The 22,015-nt window shown below is 43.8% G+C and overlaps 2 protein-coding genes across 2 annotated transcripts; both read left to right on the forward strand.

The window, feature by feature from the left end:
* The first annotated feature begins 2,559 nt into the window (after positions 1–2,559).
* Positions 2,560–3,012, forward strand: UCN3 (urocortin 3). Its single transcript, XM_070947740.1, has one exon. The coding sequence runs from the start codon at positions 2,560–2,562 to the stop codon at positions 3,010–3,012; it is 453 nt and encodes a 150-aa protein (XP_070803841.1).
* An 11,117-nt stretch (positions 3,013–14,129) lies between these two features.
* Positions 14,130–20,885, forward strand: LOC139319025 (tubulin alpha-1A chain-like). Its single transcript, XM_070946660.1, has 3 exons — positions 14,130–14,310; positions 15,875–16,023; positions 19,902–20,885. The coding sequence occupies exons 1-3, from the start codon at positions 14,130–14,132 to the stop codon at positions 20,883–20,885; spliced, it is 1,314 nt and encodes a 437-aa protein (XP_070802761.1).
* Positions 20,886–22,015: the final 1,130 nt, after the last annotated feature.

The following is a 22,015-nucleotide window of genomic DNA, read 5'->3' on the forward strand; positions in this document are numbered from 1 at the left end:
ATAGATAGATAGATAGATGGATGGATGGATGGATGGATGGATGGATGGATGGACGATAAACAGACATGATGGATGGATGGATGGATGGATGGACAGAGACAGACAGACAGACAGACAGACAGATAGATAGATGGACGATAAACAGACATGATGGATGGTTGGATGGATGGATAGAAAGATAGATAGATGGACAGATGGATGGATAGATGATAGAAAGATAGATAGATAGATAGATAGATAGATAGATAGATGATAGATAGATAACAGATAATAGATAATAAACTAGCCAGTTCACATTCAACTTGTGGACAATCAGGACATTCACAAATGTTTCTAGAAATCTTACATCAACATTTGATTTCTTTTCAATTTACTTCAGTAGGCCGTAGCCTGTGCATGAATTCTGCTTTCTGAATGAGTCGGAGGCCATCTTTTCCAACTCACAAAATTTACTAAAAGGCACAAAAGCATCTGCCTTTTTCATAAAATCTGCCAATGGCAAAAGTTGGCGACCAGACTCTTCAAGAATGCTGGCCAGAAACTAACCCAGTTTTTCTTGAATGGCATGTGGAATGGACTTGCAGTGCTGGAGGACAGCCACACGGTGGCGCCCAATAATTGCAAAAGCCGTTCGAACGCTCCAAGAAGGAATTCTAATTCTAATTATTATTATTTTAATCTGGAACATTTGAGGACATTATACTTCAGGCCTCCTCCTCCTTCACATTTTCCCCAACCCAAAGACGCATCCACTTATGATAATGACACCATTAAAGAAAAAGAAAGGCTATGCCACTGTACTAAATTATTGTATTTTTTTCCTTTTAAAAAAATACCGCTTTTTTTTAAGACATTATCCAAATGGCAACAATTATTTTCATTTCGTATGCCTAGGAGGGATAAACTTGCCTCCAGAAGTGGTGAATGCTCCAACACTGGAAGTTTTTAAGAAGAGGTTGGATAACCATTTGTCTGAAGTGGATTCCTGCCTGTGCAGGGGGTTGGACTAGAAGACCTCCAAGGTCCCTTCCAACTCTGTTATTCTATTCTATTCTATTCTATTCTATTCTATTCTATTCTATTCTATTCTATTCTATTCTATTCTATTCTATTCCATTCCACTCCACTCCACTCCACTCCACTCCACTCCACTCCACTCAACTCCTCTCCACTCCACTCCACTCCACTCCATTCCATTCCATTCTATTTCTTATTCTATTCTATTCTATTCTATTCTATTCTATTCTATTCTATTCTATTCTATTCCATTCCATTCCATTCCATTCCATTCCACTCCACTCCACTCCACTCCACTCCACTCCATTCCATTCCATTCCATTCTATTTCTTATTCTATTCTATTCTATTCTATTCTATTCTATTCTATTCTAATTCTTATTCTTAATTCTACTCTACTCTACTCCATTCTATTCTATTTCTTATTCTATTCTATTCTATTCTATTCTATTCTATTCTATTCTATTCTATTCCATTCCATTCCATTCCACTCCACTCCATTCCACTCCACTCCACTCCACTCCACTCCTCTCCACTCCACTCCATTCCATTCCATTCCATTCTATTTCTTATTCTATTCTATTCTATTCTATTCTATTCTATTCTATTCTATTCTAATTCTTATTCTTAATTCTACTCTACTCCATTCTATTCTATTTCTTATTCTATTCTATTCTATTCTATTCTATTCTATTCTATTCTATTCTAATTCTTATTCTTAATTCTACTCTACTCTACTCCATTCTATTCTATTCTATTCTATTCTATTCTATTCTATTCTATTCTATTCTATTCTATTCTATTCTATTCTATTCTATTCTTCATTATTCTGTTCTGTTCTATTCTATTCCATTCCATATTTTCTATTCTATTCTATTCTATTCTATTCTATTCTATTCTATTCTATTCTATTCTATTCTATTCTATTCTATTCTATTCTGCAATCTATTCAAATGCTTCTTGTTTGATTCACATGAGTTTATTATCTGAATCTGGTGCTTGGGGGAAAAATCTTGAGTGTTGTAATGTAAAGTTTAAAATTGGTCTTATGGACGTGCAAACAGAACCGAGTGGAGGGGGAATGCCAGAATTGCACACCTGTTTCAAAATCCATACAGGTAATCCTCATCTTACGACCACAGTTGAGCCCAAAATTTCCGTTGCTAAGTGCGAAAGTTGTCGAGTGAGCTTTGCCCCGTTTTACGACACTTGTTAAGCAAATCTGGCCTGCCTTTGTGACGGTTGCTGTGTCCCAAAGTCATTTTGCGACCTTCTGACAAGCAAAGTCCATGGGGGGGGAGTCGGATTCACTTAACAACCCATGATTCACTTAACAACTGTGGCAAGAGAGGTCGTAAAATGGGGCAAAGCTCAATGAACAAATGTCTCGCTTAACAACCGAAAACGTGGGTTCAATTGTGGTTCTAAGTTGAGGACTATCTGTACGGACTCAGCTCCTGTAGAAAGTCAGCCAAGATCCTCACCCAGGGCCCATGTTCATAAACCTTCTCTCCTTCTTTGGTGGCACAGGCTCCGTGGCACCATGATGACCCCCTCAAGACTCCTTCTCCTTCTCCTGGTTCTCTCCACCTTGAAGACGGGCTGGTCCTTCAACGCCGACTCCATCTTCAGCTGCCTCAGCTCTGCTCTCTCCCAGGCCAAGGAGGACCTCATGGCGGAGAACTCTGTCCTGGAGAAGAGGACCTTCATGGTCCCTCTGGAGGGTGAAGAAGACTCCGACTCCTCGGAAGACACAGGGACAGAGAAAGAGAAACGGACTTTCCCGGCCGTCACGCGCTACGTCTCCCTCGCCCAGTCCAAAGGGAAGATGTCCCACAACCAAGCCAAGAACGACCGACGCGCTAAGTTCACTCTTTCCTTGGACGTCCCAACCAATCTCATGAACATCCTCTTCCATATTGCCAAGGCCAAGAACCTCAGGGCCAAAGCTGCCTCCAACGCTCAGCTGATGGCCCAGATCGGCCGGAGAAAGTGATGGAAGAGTCAGGAGAGAGATGGCCAAGGAGTAGGCCTCAACCCCACCTCCAGAAGATCTTCAGGGATGGGATTGTCCACTCTCGTACGCCAGAGATGGTCTCTTTTCTCCATCTCTTGAAGCTCCCCAACCTTCGTTCCTTCTTTCTTTCTCCATCTCATCCTTCTTCTTCTCAAGTTTCACCCCTGAGGAACTTTGGCTAAGTGGAACTTAGGAGGCTTACCCTCCAAAAAAAAAAAATGTTAAGGAGAAAAATGTTCCTTGCTTTACACACATGATGCAGGTCCCAATTAAAGCAAATTCTCTTGAGTTTCTAATTCTTTCTTTCTTTATTTTTTTCTTGCTGACGACAAGTTATTAATATATCTCACCCACAGCATTGGCCAAAATCAGCTTTGGTTGCCACAACAAGCATCCTATGAATTCTGAATTGTAGGTCCTTGATGGTCTCGGAGCCTGGTGGTTTCCTTGCAGACGTTTCATGACCCAAGTAGGGAACATCATCAGTGCTAGAAGGGAGTGGGGTTTGTGGAGAGAGGAGGAGGAGGAGGAGGACCGTGTGGTCCATGATGCTTTCTGGGCTTGTGTGATGATCTGGGGCATGGCACAAAGGCAATCAGTATGAGTCCAGGGGTGAAATGCTGTTGTGGCCCACGCGGATCATGGCTGATCCCAACGACAAGGAGGCTGGTGTGGTGTCGCACCAGCAGCCTGAGCAGACGGCGCTCGCGTCGGACAGCGAGGAGGCTGAAGAGGATGTGATGCCAGAGGCAGAGACTCAGTCAGGGTCTTCAGAACCTCTGGAGGCTCCTTCAAGTGGAGAGAGCGAAGTGGAGGAGCCTCTTCTCAATCCTCGGGCACGCAGGGCTGCCAGAAGGCAGGAGTGTCTACTCAGGAGGAGGAGGTGTCCTCGAGAGTAAGGCTTGAGGATAATTGGCCACTCCCTTAGCCTATTTAAGTCACATGCCGTTAGTAAGTTTCTTGCTGGAAACAACTTGTAATTATCATCAGGGCATTTTTGGAAAAGTCTTATCGTATCTTGTTTTCTGGGCTGGTTGCCAACCTTTGCCGGACTTTGGTTTATTCTTGCTACTTAATAAATTTGATAAAGGACCATTGGTGTGTGTCAATATCCTTGGAAATCCAGAGCTGGGGCAGAACAAATGCTCCCGGTTCGGACCATATCGCCCAATCCTGTAGCGATGGCGGTGGGTGGTTCAGAGAACCGGTAGCAAAAATTCCTGGGGGGCCCCATGCCCAGCTGAGCCGCGCGATCATCAGAGGCTGTTTTTTTTTTACTTTTAAAAGCATTTTTTCTACAACCTCTTCGGCAGAGGAGGTTGTAGAAAAAAAATGCTTTTAAAAGCCTCTGACGATCCCAGCTGAGTTGCCTGATCATCAGAGGCTTTTAAAAGCTTTTTTTTACAACCTCTTCCGCTGAAGAGGTTGTAGAAAAAATGTTTTTAAAAGTAAAAAAAAAAAAAATTGGCCACGCCCACCCAGTCACATTACACCCCCCACCAAGCCACACCCACAGAACCAGTAGTAACAAATTTTACATTTCACCACTGTAGGAGTCCTTTTATTGGCACCAACTTTGCCTCCAAATGTCCCATTTGCACGACTTAATTCAAACGGTCAGAAGGAACACCAGAAATGCAGGCCCCACTCTCAACACTAGATGAATTCAGTGTTTGTTCCCGACAAATGCCCCTCCCAACTGCCTCTCCTTTAAACTCCATCCCCAGGTGTGCCTTGTGAAGGGAATCGGGGCCCTCTCCTTCCTCGTAAGCCAAACTTCCCCAGTTTCCTCCATAGCCAACGGAGCCACTCTCTCGCTCTCTGTCAGCTGTTCATCTTCCATCTTGGATTCAGACTCCTACGGAGGCATGTATTCTGTCTCCGTCTCACACACGCACACAAATAGACAGCCAGGGGTTAAATAAAACTGGCAGACAACAAATTCTTTCGATAAGAGGATTGGCAGCAACCCAGTAGCTGCTTGCCAAGAACTTTACTCATAGAGGGAGGGGTTGTTCCTCCGACAGATAAACCCAAACAAGATACACACAGTTCAAGAATTGTGAAGTCCAGTCCATATTAAATCTAAGGCAGATAACGTTGTTTCAAAGATACAATGTGACTCGCTAGTAGTTTAATTTTGTCCGTCACAGAGTCTGAATGGCCACCTCACCCCCTTTTATCCCCTGTGGGGTGTGGTCCAGTGACTCAACTTAGTCTCTGGCACGCCTCCTTTTCTGCTGCGTGCGCTTGTCTCTCCGACGCTGGCATGGATCCAGCCAAGACTTATCTCCATCACTGTCCGACTGCGAGGAGATACCTGGCTCCTGGCCAATCTCTTCTCCTTTGGGAGACACCTGAGGCATTGCCAGAGAGGAGGGTCCTGGAGAGGGAAGCCTGGCCAACTCCTCTCCTTCACGTTCGGAGCCTTCTCCCTCCGATAAGTCGGCCTCGGGGGTTGGAGTCACAATAGCATGACAGCTTGGTTGTTTTCTGGGAGACGTTTCATGACCCAACTAGATAACATAATCAGTGCTTAGAATGGGGGGTGGGGGAGAGGAGGAGGAGGAAGACAACGACTGTGGGGTCTTTGGTGGTCTCTGGTTTCATGACCCAACTAGGTAACAGTGCTAGAAAGGAGAGGAGGTTAGTCCCCCTTTATATACAAATGGTTTACTCTTTAAACCACAGCCTAGATCAGTGATGGCTAGCCTTTTTGCCATCGCGTGCCAAAAGTGGGGGGAGCACAGTGGGGTTGCGCGCGCATGTGTGCCCACACCCATAATTCTATGCACCCCATCCCCCTCATGCTCCACCCGCTTTAGGAATGCAATGGCATGGTGGGCTCATTTTTTGCCCTCCCCAGGCTCCAGAGGCTTTAGGTCCCACCAGAAGTTGGCAAATGGGCCGTTTCCGGCCTCCAGAGGGCCTCCCAGGGGTGGGGAATGCAGTTTTCACCCTCCCCAGGCTCCTAGAAAGGCTCTGTGTCGCTATCTGAGCCATGATGGGGCAGTGAAGTGGTATATAAATCTAAGTGCTATTGATATTGCTATGTCTGTCTGTCCGTCCATCCATCCATCTAGCATGTCTGTTTATCATCCATCCATCTATCTATCTATCATCTATCTATCCATCCATCATGTCTGTTTATCATCTATCTATCTATCTATCTATCTATCTATCTCTATCTATCTATCTATCTATCTATATATCATCTATCTATCTATCATTTATCTATCCATCCATCATGTCTGTTTATCATCTATCTATCTATCTATCTATCTATCTATCTCTATCTATCTATCTATCTATCTATCTATCTATATATCATCTATCTATCTATCATTTATCTATCCATCCATCATGTCTGTTTATCATCTATCTATCTATCTATCTATCTATCTATCTATCTATCTAATCATCTATCATCTATCTATCCATCCATCCATCCATCCATCCATCATGTCTGTTTATCATCTATCTATCTATCTATCTATCTATCTATCTATCTATCTATCTATCTATCATCTATCTATCATCTATCTATCCATCCATCATCTATCAATCATCTATCTATCATCTATCTATCCATCCATCATGTCTGTTTATCATCCATCCATCTATCTATCTATCTATCTATCTCTATCTATCTATCTATCTATATATCATCTATCTATCTATCATTTATCTATCCATCCATCATGTCTGTTTATCATCTATCTATCTATCTATCTATCTATCTATCTATCTCTATCTATCTATCTATCTATCTATCTATCTATCTATCTATCTATATATCATCTATCTATCTATCATTTATCTATCCATCCATCATGTCTGTTTATCATCTATCTATCTATCTATCTATCTATCTATCTAATCATCTATCATCTATCTATCCATCCATCCATCCATCCATCCATCATGTCTGTTTATCATCTATCTATCTATCTATCTATCTATCTATCTATCTATCATCTATCTATCATCTATCTATCCATCCATCATGTCTGTTTATCATCTATCTATCTATCTATCTATCTATCTATCTATCTATCTATCTAATAACTATCTATCTATCATCTATCTATCTATCTATCTCTATCTATCTATCTATCTATCTATCTCTATCTATCTATCTATCTATCTATCTATATATCATCTATCTATCTATCATTTATCTATCCATCCATCATGTCTGTTTATCATCTATCTATCTATCTATCTCTATCTATCTATCTATCTATCTATCTATCTATATATCATCTATCTATCTATCATTTATCTATCCATCCATCATGTCTGTTTATCATCTATCTATCTATCTATCTATCTATCTATCTATCTATCTAATCATCTATCATCTATCTATCCATCCATCCATCCATCCATCCATCATGTCTGTTTATCATCTATCTATCTATCTATCTATCTATCTATCTATCTATCTATCTATCATCTATCTATCATCTATCTATCCATCCATCATCTATCAATCATCTATCTATCATCTATCTATCCATCCATCATGTCTGTTTATCATCCATCCATCTATCTATCTATCTATCTATCTCTATCTATCTATCTATCTATCTATCTATATATCATCTATCTATCTATCATTTATCTATCCATCCATCATGTCTGTTTATCATCTATCTATCTATCTATCTATCTATCTATCTCTATCTATCTATCTATCTATCTATCTATCTATCTATCTATCTATCTATATATCATCTATCTATCTATCATTTATCTATCCATCCATCATGTCTGTTTATCATCTATCTATCTATCTATCTATCTAATCATCTATCATCTATCTATCCATCCATCCATCCATCCATCCATCATGTCTGTTTATCATCTATCTATCTATCTATCTATCTATCTATCTATCATCTATCTATCATCTATCCATCCATCCATCATCTATCAATCATCTATCTATCATCTATCTATCCATCCATCATGTCTGTTTATCATCCATCCATCTATCTATCTATCTATCTATCTCTATCTATCTATCTATATATCATCTATCTATCTATCATTTATCTATCCATCCATCATGTCTGTTTATCATCTATCTATCTATCTATCTATCTATCTCTATCTATCTATCTATCTATCTATCTATCTATCTATCTATCTATCTATATATCATCTATCTATCATTTATCTATCCATCCATCATGTCTGTTTATCATCTATCTATCTATCTATCTATCTATCTAATCATCTATCATCTATCTATCCATCCATCCATCCATCCATCCATCATGTCTGTTTATCATCTATCTATCTATCTATCTATCTATCTATCTATCTATCTATCTATCATCTATCTATCATCTATCTATCCATCCATCATGTCTGTTTATCATCTATCTATCTATCTATCTATCTATCTATCTATCTATCTAATAACTATCTATCTATCATCTATCTATCTATCTAATCATCTATCTACCTATCATCTATCTATCTATCATCTATCTATCTATCTATCTATCTATCATCTATCTATCTATCTATCTATCTATCTATCTATCTATCTTTCTATCATCTATCCATCCATCTGTCCATCTATCTATCTATCTATCTATCTTTCTATCTATCTATCATCTATCTATCCATCCATCCATTCATCATGTCTGTTTATCATCTATCTATCTATCTATCTATCTATCTATCTATCTATCTATCTATCTATTATCTATCTATCTATCATCTATCTATCTAATCATCTATCTATCTATCTAATCATCTATCTATCTAATCATCTATCTATCATCTATCCATCCATCCATCCATCCATCGTGTCTGTTTATCATCCATCCATCTATCTATCTCTATCTATCTATCTATCTATCTATCTATCTATCTAATAACTATCTATCTATCTATCATCTATCTAGCTATCTATCTATCTATCTAATCATCTATCTATCATCTATCTAGCTATCTATCTAATCATCTATCTATCATCTGTCTATCTATCATCTATCTATCTATCACCTATCCATCATCATCTATCTACCCATCATCTATCATCTATCATCTATCAATCATCTAGCCATCATGCCTCTCTCTTTCTCATCAATTTTGTACAGCCAACCATCTCACAAATGAGACTCAAAGCAGCATACAATAAAACGAACAATTGGAAACAAATCTAAAATAACCACTGAAGACCATCCAACCATTAAGCACGCTTCTTGACAAGTATTTTTGACCTCTGTTTCTTTTTAAGTAAGGAGATACGACTATTTCGATACTTTCCATTTTGTGCCCTGGTTTGTTGTAATTATTTGAGGAACAGCTGAGTGGGGGGGGAAATCTTCAGGCACCTTCATGCGTTCCATTTAATTAAATCACACTCAAGTATGTCGCTGGATTCTTCAGTTAACAAATTAGAAATCAATGAGAGCAACGTCCGGTAAATAATGTTAAATAACAACATACTTAACCCGGTTACTGAGTCATTTTCCAGCTTTGCACAATACATTAAATCCGGAGGTCCAACTTTGGCACTTTAAGTGGACTTCAAATCCCAGAATTCCCCAGCCTGCCAGCGGAGGAATTCTGGGAGTTGAAGTCCGCCAATCTTAAAATTGCCAAGAATGGACAACTTTGCATTAAGCCATAAACTACCCAAACAAGACCGATATCTCACAATCCACCTAGCCGCAAACCCAAACCAAAAACTAACCAGATTTAGCTGATTGTGGGAATGCCGATTCTGCTACTAACCTGGTTAAGCATGTTATGTGAACACGGTCACATAGAGGAACAATGCCACATCCACATAAGATCATAGTTTATCCAGCAGGAGCCTATTCATCCCATCTTCCCATGCCAGAGGCAGGCCTGGTTCACACTGTCCATTAAACCTTAATCTAACCTGGTTTGCTTCACCTCAGGGGGCTTCGTGCATCAACCAACGATAGTTCACAAACCATATTTACGACATGGCTTTTCGGCTCGTTGAGAAAACTCAACTCAACTATTCTTCCTTCACAAAACTACGATGAACCAAACCATGGGGTTACACATCATGTGTGAAGCCAACTACAGACAGGACTTCTCAGAAGTGATGCCTACACTCAACCCTACAAGCCTTGATGAGCATTGTGGGTTTTGCTTCCAAGGGGGGCTAAACCGAACCAAACAAACCACAATGGCAACATCACGTGTTGTGCCCCAGCCTATATCCTAGTTGACAACACTGTAAAATTTTATTTTGTAGGGTTTTTTTTAAAAAAAATTCAATTGATTGAGATGATCACACACCTCACAAATGTGACTTGGGGCAGCTAACAACTTAGGAGGGAGTGGGGTTTGTGTGAGGAAGAGGAGGAGGAGGAGGAGGAGAGGAGGAGGAAGACCTAGGAGGGAGTGGGGTTTGTGTGAGGAAGAGGAGGAGGAGGAGGAGGAGGAGGAGGAGAGGAGGAGGAGGAAGACCTAGGAGGGAGTGGGGTTTGTGTGAGGAGGAGGAGGAGGAGGAGGAGGAGGAGGAGGAGAGGAGGAGGAGGAAGACCTAGGAGGGAGTGGGGTTTGTGTGAGGAGGAGGAGGAGGAGGAGGAGGAGGAGGAGGAGGAGGAGGAGGAGGAAGACCTAGGAGGGAATGGGGTTTGTGTGAGGAAGAGGAGGAGGAGGAGGAGGAGGAGAGGAGGAGGAGGAAGACCTAGGAGGGAGTGGGGTTTGTGTGAGGAAGAGGAGGAGGAGGAGGAGGAGGAAGAGGAGGAGGAAGACCTAGGAGGGAGTGGGGTTTGTGTGAGGAAGAGGAGGAGGAGGAGGAGGAGGAGGAGGAGGAGGAGGAGGAGGAGGAGGAGGAGGAGGAGGAGGAGGAGGAAGAGGAGGAGGAAGACCTAGGAGGGAGTGGGGTTTGTGTGAGGAAGAGGAGGAGGAGGAGGAGGAGGAGGAGGAGGAGGAGGAGGAGGAGGAGGAGGAGGAGGAGGAGGAAGACCTAGGAGGGAGTGGGGTTTGTGTGAGGAAGAGGAGGAGGAGGAGGGGAGGGGAGGAAGACTTTGGGGTCCTTGGCACCCTCTGAGCTTGGTGGTTTCCTTCCAGACGTCACATTACCAAACAAGGGAACATCATCAATCGTAGCTTTAAAAAAACCCCAACATTAGCAAGATTAAAAAAAACCACAATGACATTTAAAAAAAACAACAAAAAACGATAGCTGGGTTTTCACATCCCCAAAATTATATCTATAATTTTTCTTTTTATTAATATAAATAAAAAAGAGCAGCATATTCAAAATCCATATAGACAGTGTGTTGTCTGATTACAGTTCTTTTGAGTAATGAGCATCCCAGTAATGATAATAGTATCCTCAACAGATTCTGTAAAATTATATAGGAGTATAGGAGAACATTAGTGTGATGATATGTAAATGGTCACAGTCATGCACAAGAGTTGAATAAGAAGTGTTTAATTGTTAAAACCCAATTTAAAAAAAAAAAAGATAATAGTATTCTCTAATAGTAACCTCATACTAACATGAGTAATTCCCTCATAACAGCGATACCTACTAATTGTTCATGCTAATCAAAATGAATCAAAGTTAATAAGTTATGGTAAACAATCCTACTAATAATACCAATAATATTGCTTAACGCATTGTAAGCTGCCCTGAGTCTCCGGAGAAGGGCGGCATATAAAAATAAATAAATAAATAAATAAATAAATAAATAAATAAATAAATAAATAAATAAATAAATAATAAGATTAATCTTTCTCTTTGGTTTTTGAAGTTCTAACTCCTGTTTCTCTTATTTAACCATTGATAGATCCCAGACCTCAAAATATTCGGTGTCTTCCTTCTCCTTAATGTCAAATGTTAGTTTATTCATTTCTGCACATTCTAAATTTTTTGTTATAATCTTTTTCTTCTGTGGGGATCTCCTCACAGCCCTTCCAGCGTTGTGGGAAAACGATTCTGGCTGCTTTTAACACGGGTATTATTAACCTTAACTCAAACACTTCTTTGCAAATTTATTTTATTTTATTTTATTTTATTTTTGAATTTGTATACCGCCCTTCTCCCTGAGGACTCAGGGCGGTGAACAGCCAGATAAAAACATCAAATACAAATATTAAAACACATTTAAAAATATATATAGATTTGGCCCCATTAATTAAAACGATAAGCAAAACAGAACAATTAAAAAACCCTTAAAAAGAAATTAAGCCAGCCCGGCTTGTTGAAAAAAGAAAGTTTTAAGGTTTTAAAGTTTTAAAGTTTTTAAATGAGGGCTACTGCTCTTAAATTGGTGCCTCTTTACAGCTGCGTCCATTTCCCTTATAAAAAACCCTCGGAGAAAGCGGGAGTGTTGAGGAAGGAGCTCTTACAGCCAGGAGAAAAGAAAAAAAAGAAAGAAAGAAGAAAGAAAGCAGAAGGAAGTTTGGTTTTCTCACAATGGTATGTAATTTCAGGAGACATTTGAGCCGTTTTCCAATGAACTAAGCTATAACGTAAGTTGGAGAAAGGAGGTTTGTGCTGGGGATATTGGCATAAAATTTGCCAGTGAAAATAAGGAGGATGGAAGGCAGGTCTGTTCGGGGCCTTGATTGAATCCCATATCAAGTAATAAAGGTGATATAAAACTTTAATAAGGACTAATCAAGGGTGACAGGACATTTTAATCTTAGCATTGCTGGCTGGGAGGATCCCAGCAGATGATAGATATTAGAAGGGAAGGGAAGGGAAGGGAAGGGAAGGGAAGAGTTGAGTTGAGTTGAGTTGAGTTGAGTTGAGTTGAGTTGAGTTGAGTTGAGTTGAGTTGAGTTGAGTTGAGTTGAGTTGAGTTGAGTTGAGTTGAGTTAGAAGGGACCTTGGAGGTCTTCTAGTCCAACCCCGTTTAGGCAGGATACCTTACACCATTTCAGACAAATGGTTATCCAACATCTTCTTAAAAGCTTCCAGTGTTGGAGAATTCACAGCTTCTAGAGCAGTGTTTCTCAACCTTGGAAGCTTGAAGATGGGTGGACTTCAACTCCCAGAATCCCCCAGCCAGCGCTGCTGGCTGGGGGATTCTGGGAGTTGAAGTCCACCCATCTTCAAGCTTCCAAGGTTGAGAAACACTGCTCTAGAGGCAAGTAAGTTGTTCCATCAGGAGTTAACATTCAGGAACGTTTTGAGGAGTGGGGTGTACAGACTCCATGCTTGAAAGACATAAGACCACCCAGGTTTCTCCCCAGGGATTAAGTAAATCCTTATGTTTGTAAGACTTGTGTTCTCCTACAAGAGTTTTTCAATCTTGCAACTTGAAGATGGGTGGACTTCAACTCCCAGAATTCCCCAGGCAACTCAAGAGATTTTTAAATTTGTGTGGTGGTAATCATCAGCTAGCTTACTACTGGCCAGGGAATTCTGGGAATTGAAGTCCACAGGTCTTAAAACATGCTGGGCTGGGGAATTCTGGGAGTGGAAGTCCACCCATCTTAAAGCATGGCTGGCTGAGGAATTCTGGGAGTTGAAGTCCACCCATCTTAAAACATGCTGGGCTGGGGAATTCTGGGAATTGAAGTCCACCCATCTTAAAGCAGGCTGGCTGGGGAATTCTGGGAGTTAAGTCCACCCATCTGAAAGTTGCCAAGTTTGAGAAACACTTTCTTAGTTTGAAACATTAGGAGACAGAACAGAAAGAACGAGAAGAAAACAACACAGAAGATTCTTAATTTTCCAGTTTCTTTGAGTGTTTCCTGCATCTCTCTTGTGCCAGCTAATTATTATCAGCTAATAACCATCCAGGTTCATTAAAGGGGGGAGGGGGGCATTTCATGTCAATGCCTTATGGCCAGGATCTCCAACCTTGGCAACTTGAAGATGGGTGGACTTCAACTCCCAGAATTCCCCAGCCATCTCAAGAACTTGAAGATGGATGAACTCTTCAACTCCCAGAATCCCCTGTCTTGACACCTTGAAGACTGGAGAATTCTGGGACTTGAAGTCCTCATGTCTTCAAGTTGCCACATTTGGGGACCCCTGCCTGATGGGATCTGTAGTGTCACGCGGTCTGTATGTCTCTGTCTTCCAGAGAGAGTGCATTTCCATCCATATCGGTCAAGCCGGAGTCCAAATGGGAAACGGATGCTGGGAGCTGTATTGCCTGGAACACGGCATTCTGCCGGATGGGACCATCCTGAAAACTGACGGACCGAGCAAAGCCAGTTATTCGTTTGAGACGTTTTTTTGCAAAACGGGGGCCGGGAAACATGTCCCCCGAGCTGTCTTTGTAGATCTGGAACCAACAGTCATAGGTACTGGCACTGGGTATTATGCAGGGTGGGTGGGTGGATGGAAGGAAGGAAGGAAGGAAGGAAGGAAGAAAGAAAGGAAGGAAGGAAGGAAGGAAGGAAGGAAGGAACGAAGGAAAGTTGGAAACATTGATGGCTGCAAGGATGGATAGAAGGATGGATGGATGGAAAGGATGGAAAGGATGGATGAATGCATGGAAGGAAGGAAAGAAGGAAAGGACGGAAGGAAAGGAAGGAAGGAAGGGAAGGAAGGAAAGTTGGAAGCATTGATGGCTGGTTGGAAGGAAGGAAGGAAGGAAGGAAGGAAGGAAGGAAGGAAGGAAGAAAGAAAGGAAGGAAGGAAGGAAAAAAGGAAGGGAAGGAAGGAAGGGAAGGAAGGAAGGAAGGTTGGAAGCATGGATGGATGGAAGGAAGGAAGGAAAGTTGGAAGCATTGATGGCTGGTTGGAAGGAAGGAAGGAAGGAAGGAAGGAAGAAAGGAAGGAAGGAAGGAAGGAAGGAAAAAAGGAAGGGAAGGAAGGAAGGGAAGGAAGGAAGGAAGGTTGGAAGCATGGATGGATGGAAGGAAGGAAGGAAAGTTGGAAGCATTGATGGATGGATGGATGGATGGATGGATGGAAGAAAGGAAGGAAGGGAAGGAAGGAAGGAAGGAAGGTTGGAAGCATGGATGGATGGATGGATGGAAGGAAGGAAGGAAGGAAGGAAGGAAAGTTGGAAGCATTGATGGATGGATGGATGGATGGATGGATGGATGGATGGATTGATGGATGGATGGAAGAAAGGAAGGAAGGGAAGGAAGGGAAGGAAGGGAAGGAAGGGAAGGAAGGAAGGAAGGTTGGAAGCATGGATGGATGGATGGATGGAAGGAAGGAAGGAAGGAAGGAAGGAAGGAAGGAAGGAAAGTTGGAAGCATTGATGGATGGAAGGAAGGAAGGAAGGAAGAAAGGAAGGAAGGAAAGGAAGGAAGGAAGGGAAAGAAGGAAGGAAAGTTTGAAGCATTGATGGATGGATGGATGGAAGGAAGGAAGAAAGGAAGGAAGAAAGGGAAGGAAGGAAGGAAAGTTGGAAGCATGGATGGATGGGTGGATGGAAGGAAGGAAAGTAAGGAAGGAAGGAAAGTTGGAAGCATTAATGGATGGAAGGAAGGGAGGAAGGAAGTAAGATTACGGTTATCTGAAATGCTGTGCCTCAGAATTGAGTTATTATACTTTGGATTCTTGTCGGCTGTTAATGAAGTTAAATTAACAGCCCTTGTTCAGAAAAGACTGATTTAAACTGTACGTGTGTTCGAACAACTACTAAGAAAGCTCATTAGTAGTCCTTAATTAGTAAACTAAGGTTTGTACCGACTTTGTGTGTGCTGCGTTCTTTGGGGTCCGTAGCTGGGGCAGAACAGCCCTCCCAGCCAGTCCTCTGCGCCCACCCCCCAAATTCACGGAAGACTGCTACGGAGTGATAGCAGAGGACAAGCGTGAGGTGGCAGCTGACAGTTGTGGTTTGGTGTGATGTATCTGGCTGGTTTGCTCTCGAGACTGGCTTGGTAATCTCCTATATCCCTTTCTCTACAGACGAAATCCGCTGTGGGACCTTTCGCTCACTCTTTCACCCGGAGCAGCTGATCAGCGGCAAAGAAGATGCCGCCAACAATTATGCCCGAGGCCACTACACGGTTGGAAAAGAAATCATCGACCAAGTAGTGGATAGGATTCGCAAAATGGTGAGTTGCATGCCGGCTCCCTCGCCGCCTCCAGGTAGACAGCGCTGGGCCAAGGCTGTTCCGCAGTGCTCCTTTTGAGTTAGAAATGGGGAGCATTGTAGTTCAGATCTAGGGTAGCATCGTAGTTCAGATCTAGAACCTGGAAGATCCAGATCAAGTGCCAGCTCGATCACAAATCTCATTAGCAATCAACTGGCCAATCTACCTTACAGGGATGTTGTTAGATTTCCTGCAGCTTTCAGAGAAAAGACATGTGTCAAAGCAATACAGCTGCATTCCTTCAGGATTTCTCCCTGTAGTATCTCCTGGGCTCCACTCCCATCATTCCTGTGTGATAGTTGAGAATTATGGATATTGTAGTCTTATTGAATTGGGGACGACTGCTCTAAAGAGACTAGGTCTCCAGATGTTGTGAATTCCCACCATCCTAGACTCCTGATTATTAGGATTAGCACCCTGGGTGGACCATTGATGGAATGTGAATTTCTACATTTGTTTTCCCAGAATGACCTGGTTCATACAACCCACTGACCCTCAAAAATCCAATCCTGTATTAGCTATGTGCCAGAGGGGCCGTCTTCACTGGTGAGTCAGCAAGAACTGACAGTTGCTGACGTGGGAACAGGCTGAAGCACCGGTTATGGGAACAGGCTGAAGCACCGGTTGCTAGCCCAGAGTGACATGAGAGTTGAGTAAAAAAATATAGATGGAGGGGTTGCCCTGGTTGACTTCTCAAAGTTGAGTATCGCTCTAGATCAGGGGTGAAATCCAGCAGGTTCTAGCAGGTTCTGGAGAACCGGTAGCGGAAATTTTGAGTAGTTCGGAGAACCGGTAGCGGAAATTTTGAGCAGTTCGGAGAACCGGTAGCGAAAATTTTGAGCAGTTTGGAGAACCGGTAGCGGAAATTTTGAGTAGTTCGGAAAGCTGGTAGCGCAAATTTTGAATAGTTCAGAAAACCGGTAGCGGAAATTTTGAGTACTTCGGAGAATCGGCAGCGGAAATTTTGAGCAGTTCGGAGAACCGGTAGCGGAAATTTTGAGTAGTTCGGAGAACCAGCAAATACCACCTCTGGCTGGCCCCAGAGTGGGGTGGGAATGGAGATTTTGTACTATCCTTCCCCTGGAGTGAGGTGGGAATGGAGATTTTACAGTATCCTTCCCCAGCCACGCCCACCAAGCCACGCCCACCAAGCCACACCCACCAAGCCACACCACACCCACCAAGCCACGCCCACAGAACCGGTAGTAGAAAAATTTGGATTTCACCACTGCTCTAGATCAGTACTTGTCAGCGTTGAGAATTTTAAGACGGGCGGACTTCAACTCCCAGAATTCATCCATGCTGGCTAGAGAATTCTGGGAGTTGAAGTCCAACCCATCTTAAAATTCCCAAGTTTGACAAACCCTGACCTAGATACAGGCCGGCCTTGATGACGACTTCAACACGGTGTCCTTCTCCCTGACCCAACAACTTTCCAATTCATTGTGGGATCTCCCCTTGTCAATGAACAGCTGTAATTTAGCAACCTCTGGATAATCTCCATTCTCAACCCAAGCACCGTTTTTGACCCAAGAAGGACAGGTGATAAAGGTTGGAGCATCTTGCACTTCCTGGTCCAACGTAGTATTTAAGTAGGACCACGTACCACCATCCCTACCAGTTAAGTCTAAACTCCCTGACCTACTGACCTCTCATCAGTAGTGGGACTCAAATCCCGTTGCTACCAGTTTGCTCGTGGGCGTGCGCATGCTCACGCACAGAAGCTTCTGCGCATGTGCAGAGACGTCCAGGCAGATGGGCAGAGCCTCCCACTGCCACTACCAGCTCGCCAGAACCGGGGCGAACCGGTAGCAACCCACCACTGCCTCTGATGGACTCCAAGATTTCGTCTAACCAGTTCCTACTATGTTCTGTCCCCTCCCATGAGTGGTCTTGCAGAGGCTCAAATAGCCCGGCAGTAACAAACACAAGCTAGAGAGGCTGAAGCTGGCCCTTTAATAATTAGTTCTCTTCCAAAGAGTATATCAGTCCAATAGTTACTAGGCAATGTTCCAAAGGTCTTGGCAGACAGCCAGCAGGCTAATGCAGGAATGCAGACTCTTGTCAAAAAACTCCAAACTAACAGTTGTAACTCCACTGCATCCAAAACACCAACAAATTGTTCACCACGCCTTTCCAGCCCAGTCCCACCCCTTTTATACTTTGTAGGGTGTGGCCCTATGTCTCCTGACCACACCTCTTAGGACGTGGCAATAGCTGTTCTCTACGACGTCTCCTATGTCTCTCTCTTGCATCCAATAGGGGCTCCCCCTCGTTGTTACCGGCCTCTGTTTCCTCCTCAATTTGGCTGGGGTCCAGAGGCACATCAGCAACTGTCAGTTCTTGTTGACTCACCAGTGAAGACGGCCCCTCCGGCACATAGCTCGTGACAGTTTCCTCCTCCTCCATATCATCCTCCGAATCAGTATGCGAAGATAAATCAGCCTCCGGGGCCGGGGTCACAACATACTGGTTTTGCATTCTTACCACAATGTCTGGTCCTAGGGGGCTTCTGTTGTGGCCTGTCGGCCACTGGCCCCTTCAGCAGCTGAATCAGAGGAGGAGGAGGAGGCGTGGGGGTCGGGATAAGCATCAAGGCAACCTGAGAGCTCCGAGGGGGAAGAGGGAATGGAGCTGGCAGAGTGAGAGAGAGAGAGGCATAGCCTGGGCCGTCCAACAGCCCTCGGATAGAATAGAATAGAATAGAATAGAATAGAATAGAGTAGAGTAGAGTAGAGTAGAGTAGAGTAGAGTAGAGTAGAGTAGAGTAGAGTAGAGTAGAGTAGAGTAGAATAGAATAGAATAGAATAGAATAGAATAGAATAGAATAGAATAGAATAGAATAGAATAGAATAGAATAGAATAGAATAGAATAGAATAGAATTCTTTATTGGCCAAGTGTGATTGGACATACAAGAAATTTGTCTTGGTGCATATGCTCTCAGTGTACATAAAAGAAAAGATACATTCGTCAAGAATCATAAGGTACAACACTTAATGATAGTCATAGGGAAACAGTCAATCTAAATCTTAAGGATACCAGCAACAAGGTTATAGTCATAAGTGGGAGGAGATGGGTGATGGGAACGATGAGAAGATTAATAGTAATGCAGACTTAGTGAATAGTTTGAGAGTGTTGAGGGAATTATTTGTTTCGCAGAGTGATGGCGTTCGGGGAAAAACTGTCCTTGTGTCTAGTTGTTCTGGTGTGCAGTGCTCTATAGCGTCGTTTTGAGGGTAGGAGTTGAAACAGTTTATGTCCAGGATGTGAGGGGTCTGTAGATATTTTCCCAGCCCTCTTTTTGACTCTTGCAATAGATAGGTCCTCAATGGAAGGCAGGTTGGTAGCCATTGTTTGGATGGAGTGTCAACAGGCCCCAGGTCTGGAGGTGGCTGATGAGGAAGAGGAGGAACAGCTGGGTCCAGTGCCTGACACACAGATGCACAGAAGGCAGAGGAGAGGAGAGCAGTGGAAATCTATGGGCCGGTCCTTGGGACGGAAGAGTCACCGCTGCTAGCGAAGCCCCACCCTAGGAGGGGGATAAAAGGCAGGGGGCGGAGATGAATAGATATGGTAGACAATTATTCATCTCCCCTGCCGGACAGACTTGTCAGCCTGCGGTGAGAGAGAGAGAGAGAGAGACTGTTTGCCGGGGCTGCCGGCGCTCTTAATAAAGGAATATTTTGAGTTTACTTCAGAGGGTTTGTCGTATTTGGGAGCCGGGTCAGAACAGCTTCTCCCACGGATGTGTCCCACACCACGTCGTTCTCCACAGCTTGTCTCAAATGTTTCATGCCCAAATCCTACAAGGAGCTCAAACTAAGGTCTTCTCTTACAGGCCGAGCAATGCAGCGGCCTCCAAGGTTTTCTGCTCTTCCATAGCTTCGGAGGAGGCACAGGTTCTGGATTCACGTCTCTCCTGATGGAACAACTTTCGGTAAGCTTTGGAAAGAAAGCTAAGCTTGAGTTCTGCGTGTATCCTGCGCCACGGATTTCGACCGCGGTGGTGGAACCGTACAACTCCATCCTGACGACTCACACCACCCTGGAGCACTCGGATTGTTCCTTCATGGTGGACAACGAAGCCATCTACGACATTTGCAACCGAAACCTGGACATCGAACGTCCAACCTACACGAACCTCAACCGTCTGATCGGGCAGATTGTCTCTTCCGTCACGGCTTCATTGCGATTCGACGGGGCTCTGAATGTGGACCTCACCGAATTCCAGACCAACCTGGTGCCGTACCCCCGCATCCACTTCCCTTTGACCACCTACGCCCCCATCATCTCGGCCGAAAAAGCCTACCACGAGCAGCTCTCGGTGCCGGAGATCACCAACGCCTGCTTTGAATTTTCCAACCAGATGGTGAAGTGCGATCCGCGTCGGGGCAAATACATGGCGTGTTGCCTCTTGTACCGGGGAGACGTCGTGCCGAAGGACGTCAACGCGGCCATCGCGGCCATCAAAACCCGGCGGTCCATCCAGTTTGTCGACTGGTGCCCGACCGGCTTCAAAGTGGGCATCAATTATCAACCACCTACCGTGGTGCCCGGCGGAGACCTGGCTAAGGTTCAGCGGGCCGTCTGCATGCTCAGCAACACCACGGCGATTGCCGACGCCTGGGCCCGTCTGGACCACAAGTTCGACCTGATGTATGCCAAGCGGGCTTTCGTCCATTGGTATATGGGCGAGGGCATGGAGGAAGGAGAGTTCGCGGAAGCCCGGGAGGATCTGGCGGCTCTGGAGAAGGATTACGAAGAAGTCGGAGAAGACACGGGCGTTTATGGATCCGACGCCGAAGATGAGCAGGAATACTGATCCCCTTAGAAGAAAACCACCTTTTGTTTTTATGACGGTTTGGCTTCTGTACCAGACGATCCTGGTCTCTTTAGCCTAACCTGACAATGCAGGCTTAAACCAGCCAACGTTGTACATCCTGGCTTAGTAGGAACGTGGGTTTGTTCCTTCCGTTTTAAGCACCTAATAAAGTCGATTTTGCAATCTGTGTCTTAAGACGGTATGTCTTCTAGGGGATTGTTTGTCAATGTAGAGGTAGCCCTTGACTTACAACAGTTCATTTAGCGACGGCTCAAAGTTATAAAAGCATTGGAAAAAGTGACATGAGTTTTTCACATTTACGACCGTAGCAGCGTTCCCATGGTCACATGATTAAAATTCAGACGTCACCCAGCTGGCCTTCAAATCTAAGGCGGGACTAGAACTCACCGTCTCCCATTGATTCGCCGAAAGTCACCCACTCAGTGTTCTGCCTGGTGATTGGCCCAAAGGAGCCCAGCCAGTTTTCATGCCTAAGTAGAATCAGTCTACTGTCTGATTCTTTTTTCTGAGTTGTAGTTCCTTGGTTAAGGTAACGTGTCCTGCTTGATTGTTGGTAAATAACAATCTAATCCAGGAACTACCAAAACTACTCCAGCCAACCCTAACAGGGCAACCCATTGCTTGGAATATAAACTGAGGGCAAATGCCACTCCCTTCTAGCACTGATGATATTCCCTAGTTGGGTCATGAAACATCCGCAAGAAAATCACCAAGCTCAGAGACCACCAAGGACTCCATAGTTCTTCTCCTCCTCCTCCCTCCTCCCCTCCACAAACCCCACTCCCTTCAGCACTGATGATGTTATCTAGTTGGGTTATGAAACATCTCCAAGAAAGTCACCAAGCTCAGAGACCACCAAGGATGCCATAGTTCTCCTCCTCCTCCTCCTCCTCCTCCTCCTCCTCCTCCTCCTCCTCCTCCTCCTCCTCTCTCCCTCCCCTCCTCCTCCTCTCCTCCACAAACCCCACTCCCCTCAGCACTGATGATATTACCTAGTTGGGTCATGAAACATCTCCAAGAAAGTCACCAAGCTCAGAGACCACCAAGGATGCCATAGTCCTCCTCCTCCTCCTCCTCCTCCTCCTCCTTCCTCCCCTCCTCCTCCTCCC

This window comes from Pituophis catenifer, unplaced genomic scaffold, assembly GCF_029215685.1.
Source record: "Pituophis catenifer annectens isolate HBS135680 unplaced genomic scaffold, rPitCat1.0.hap2 SCAF_7, whole genome shotgun sequence".
Lineage (NCBI taxonomy): Eukaryota > Metazoa > Chordata > Lepidosauria > Squamata > Colubridae > Pituophis > Pituophis catenifer.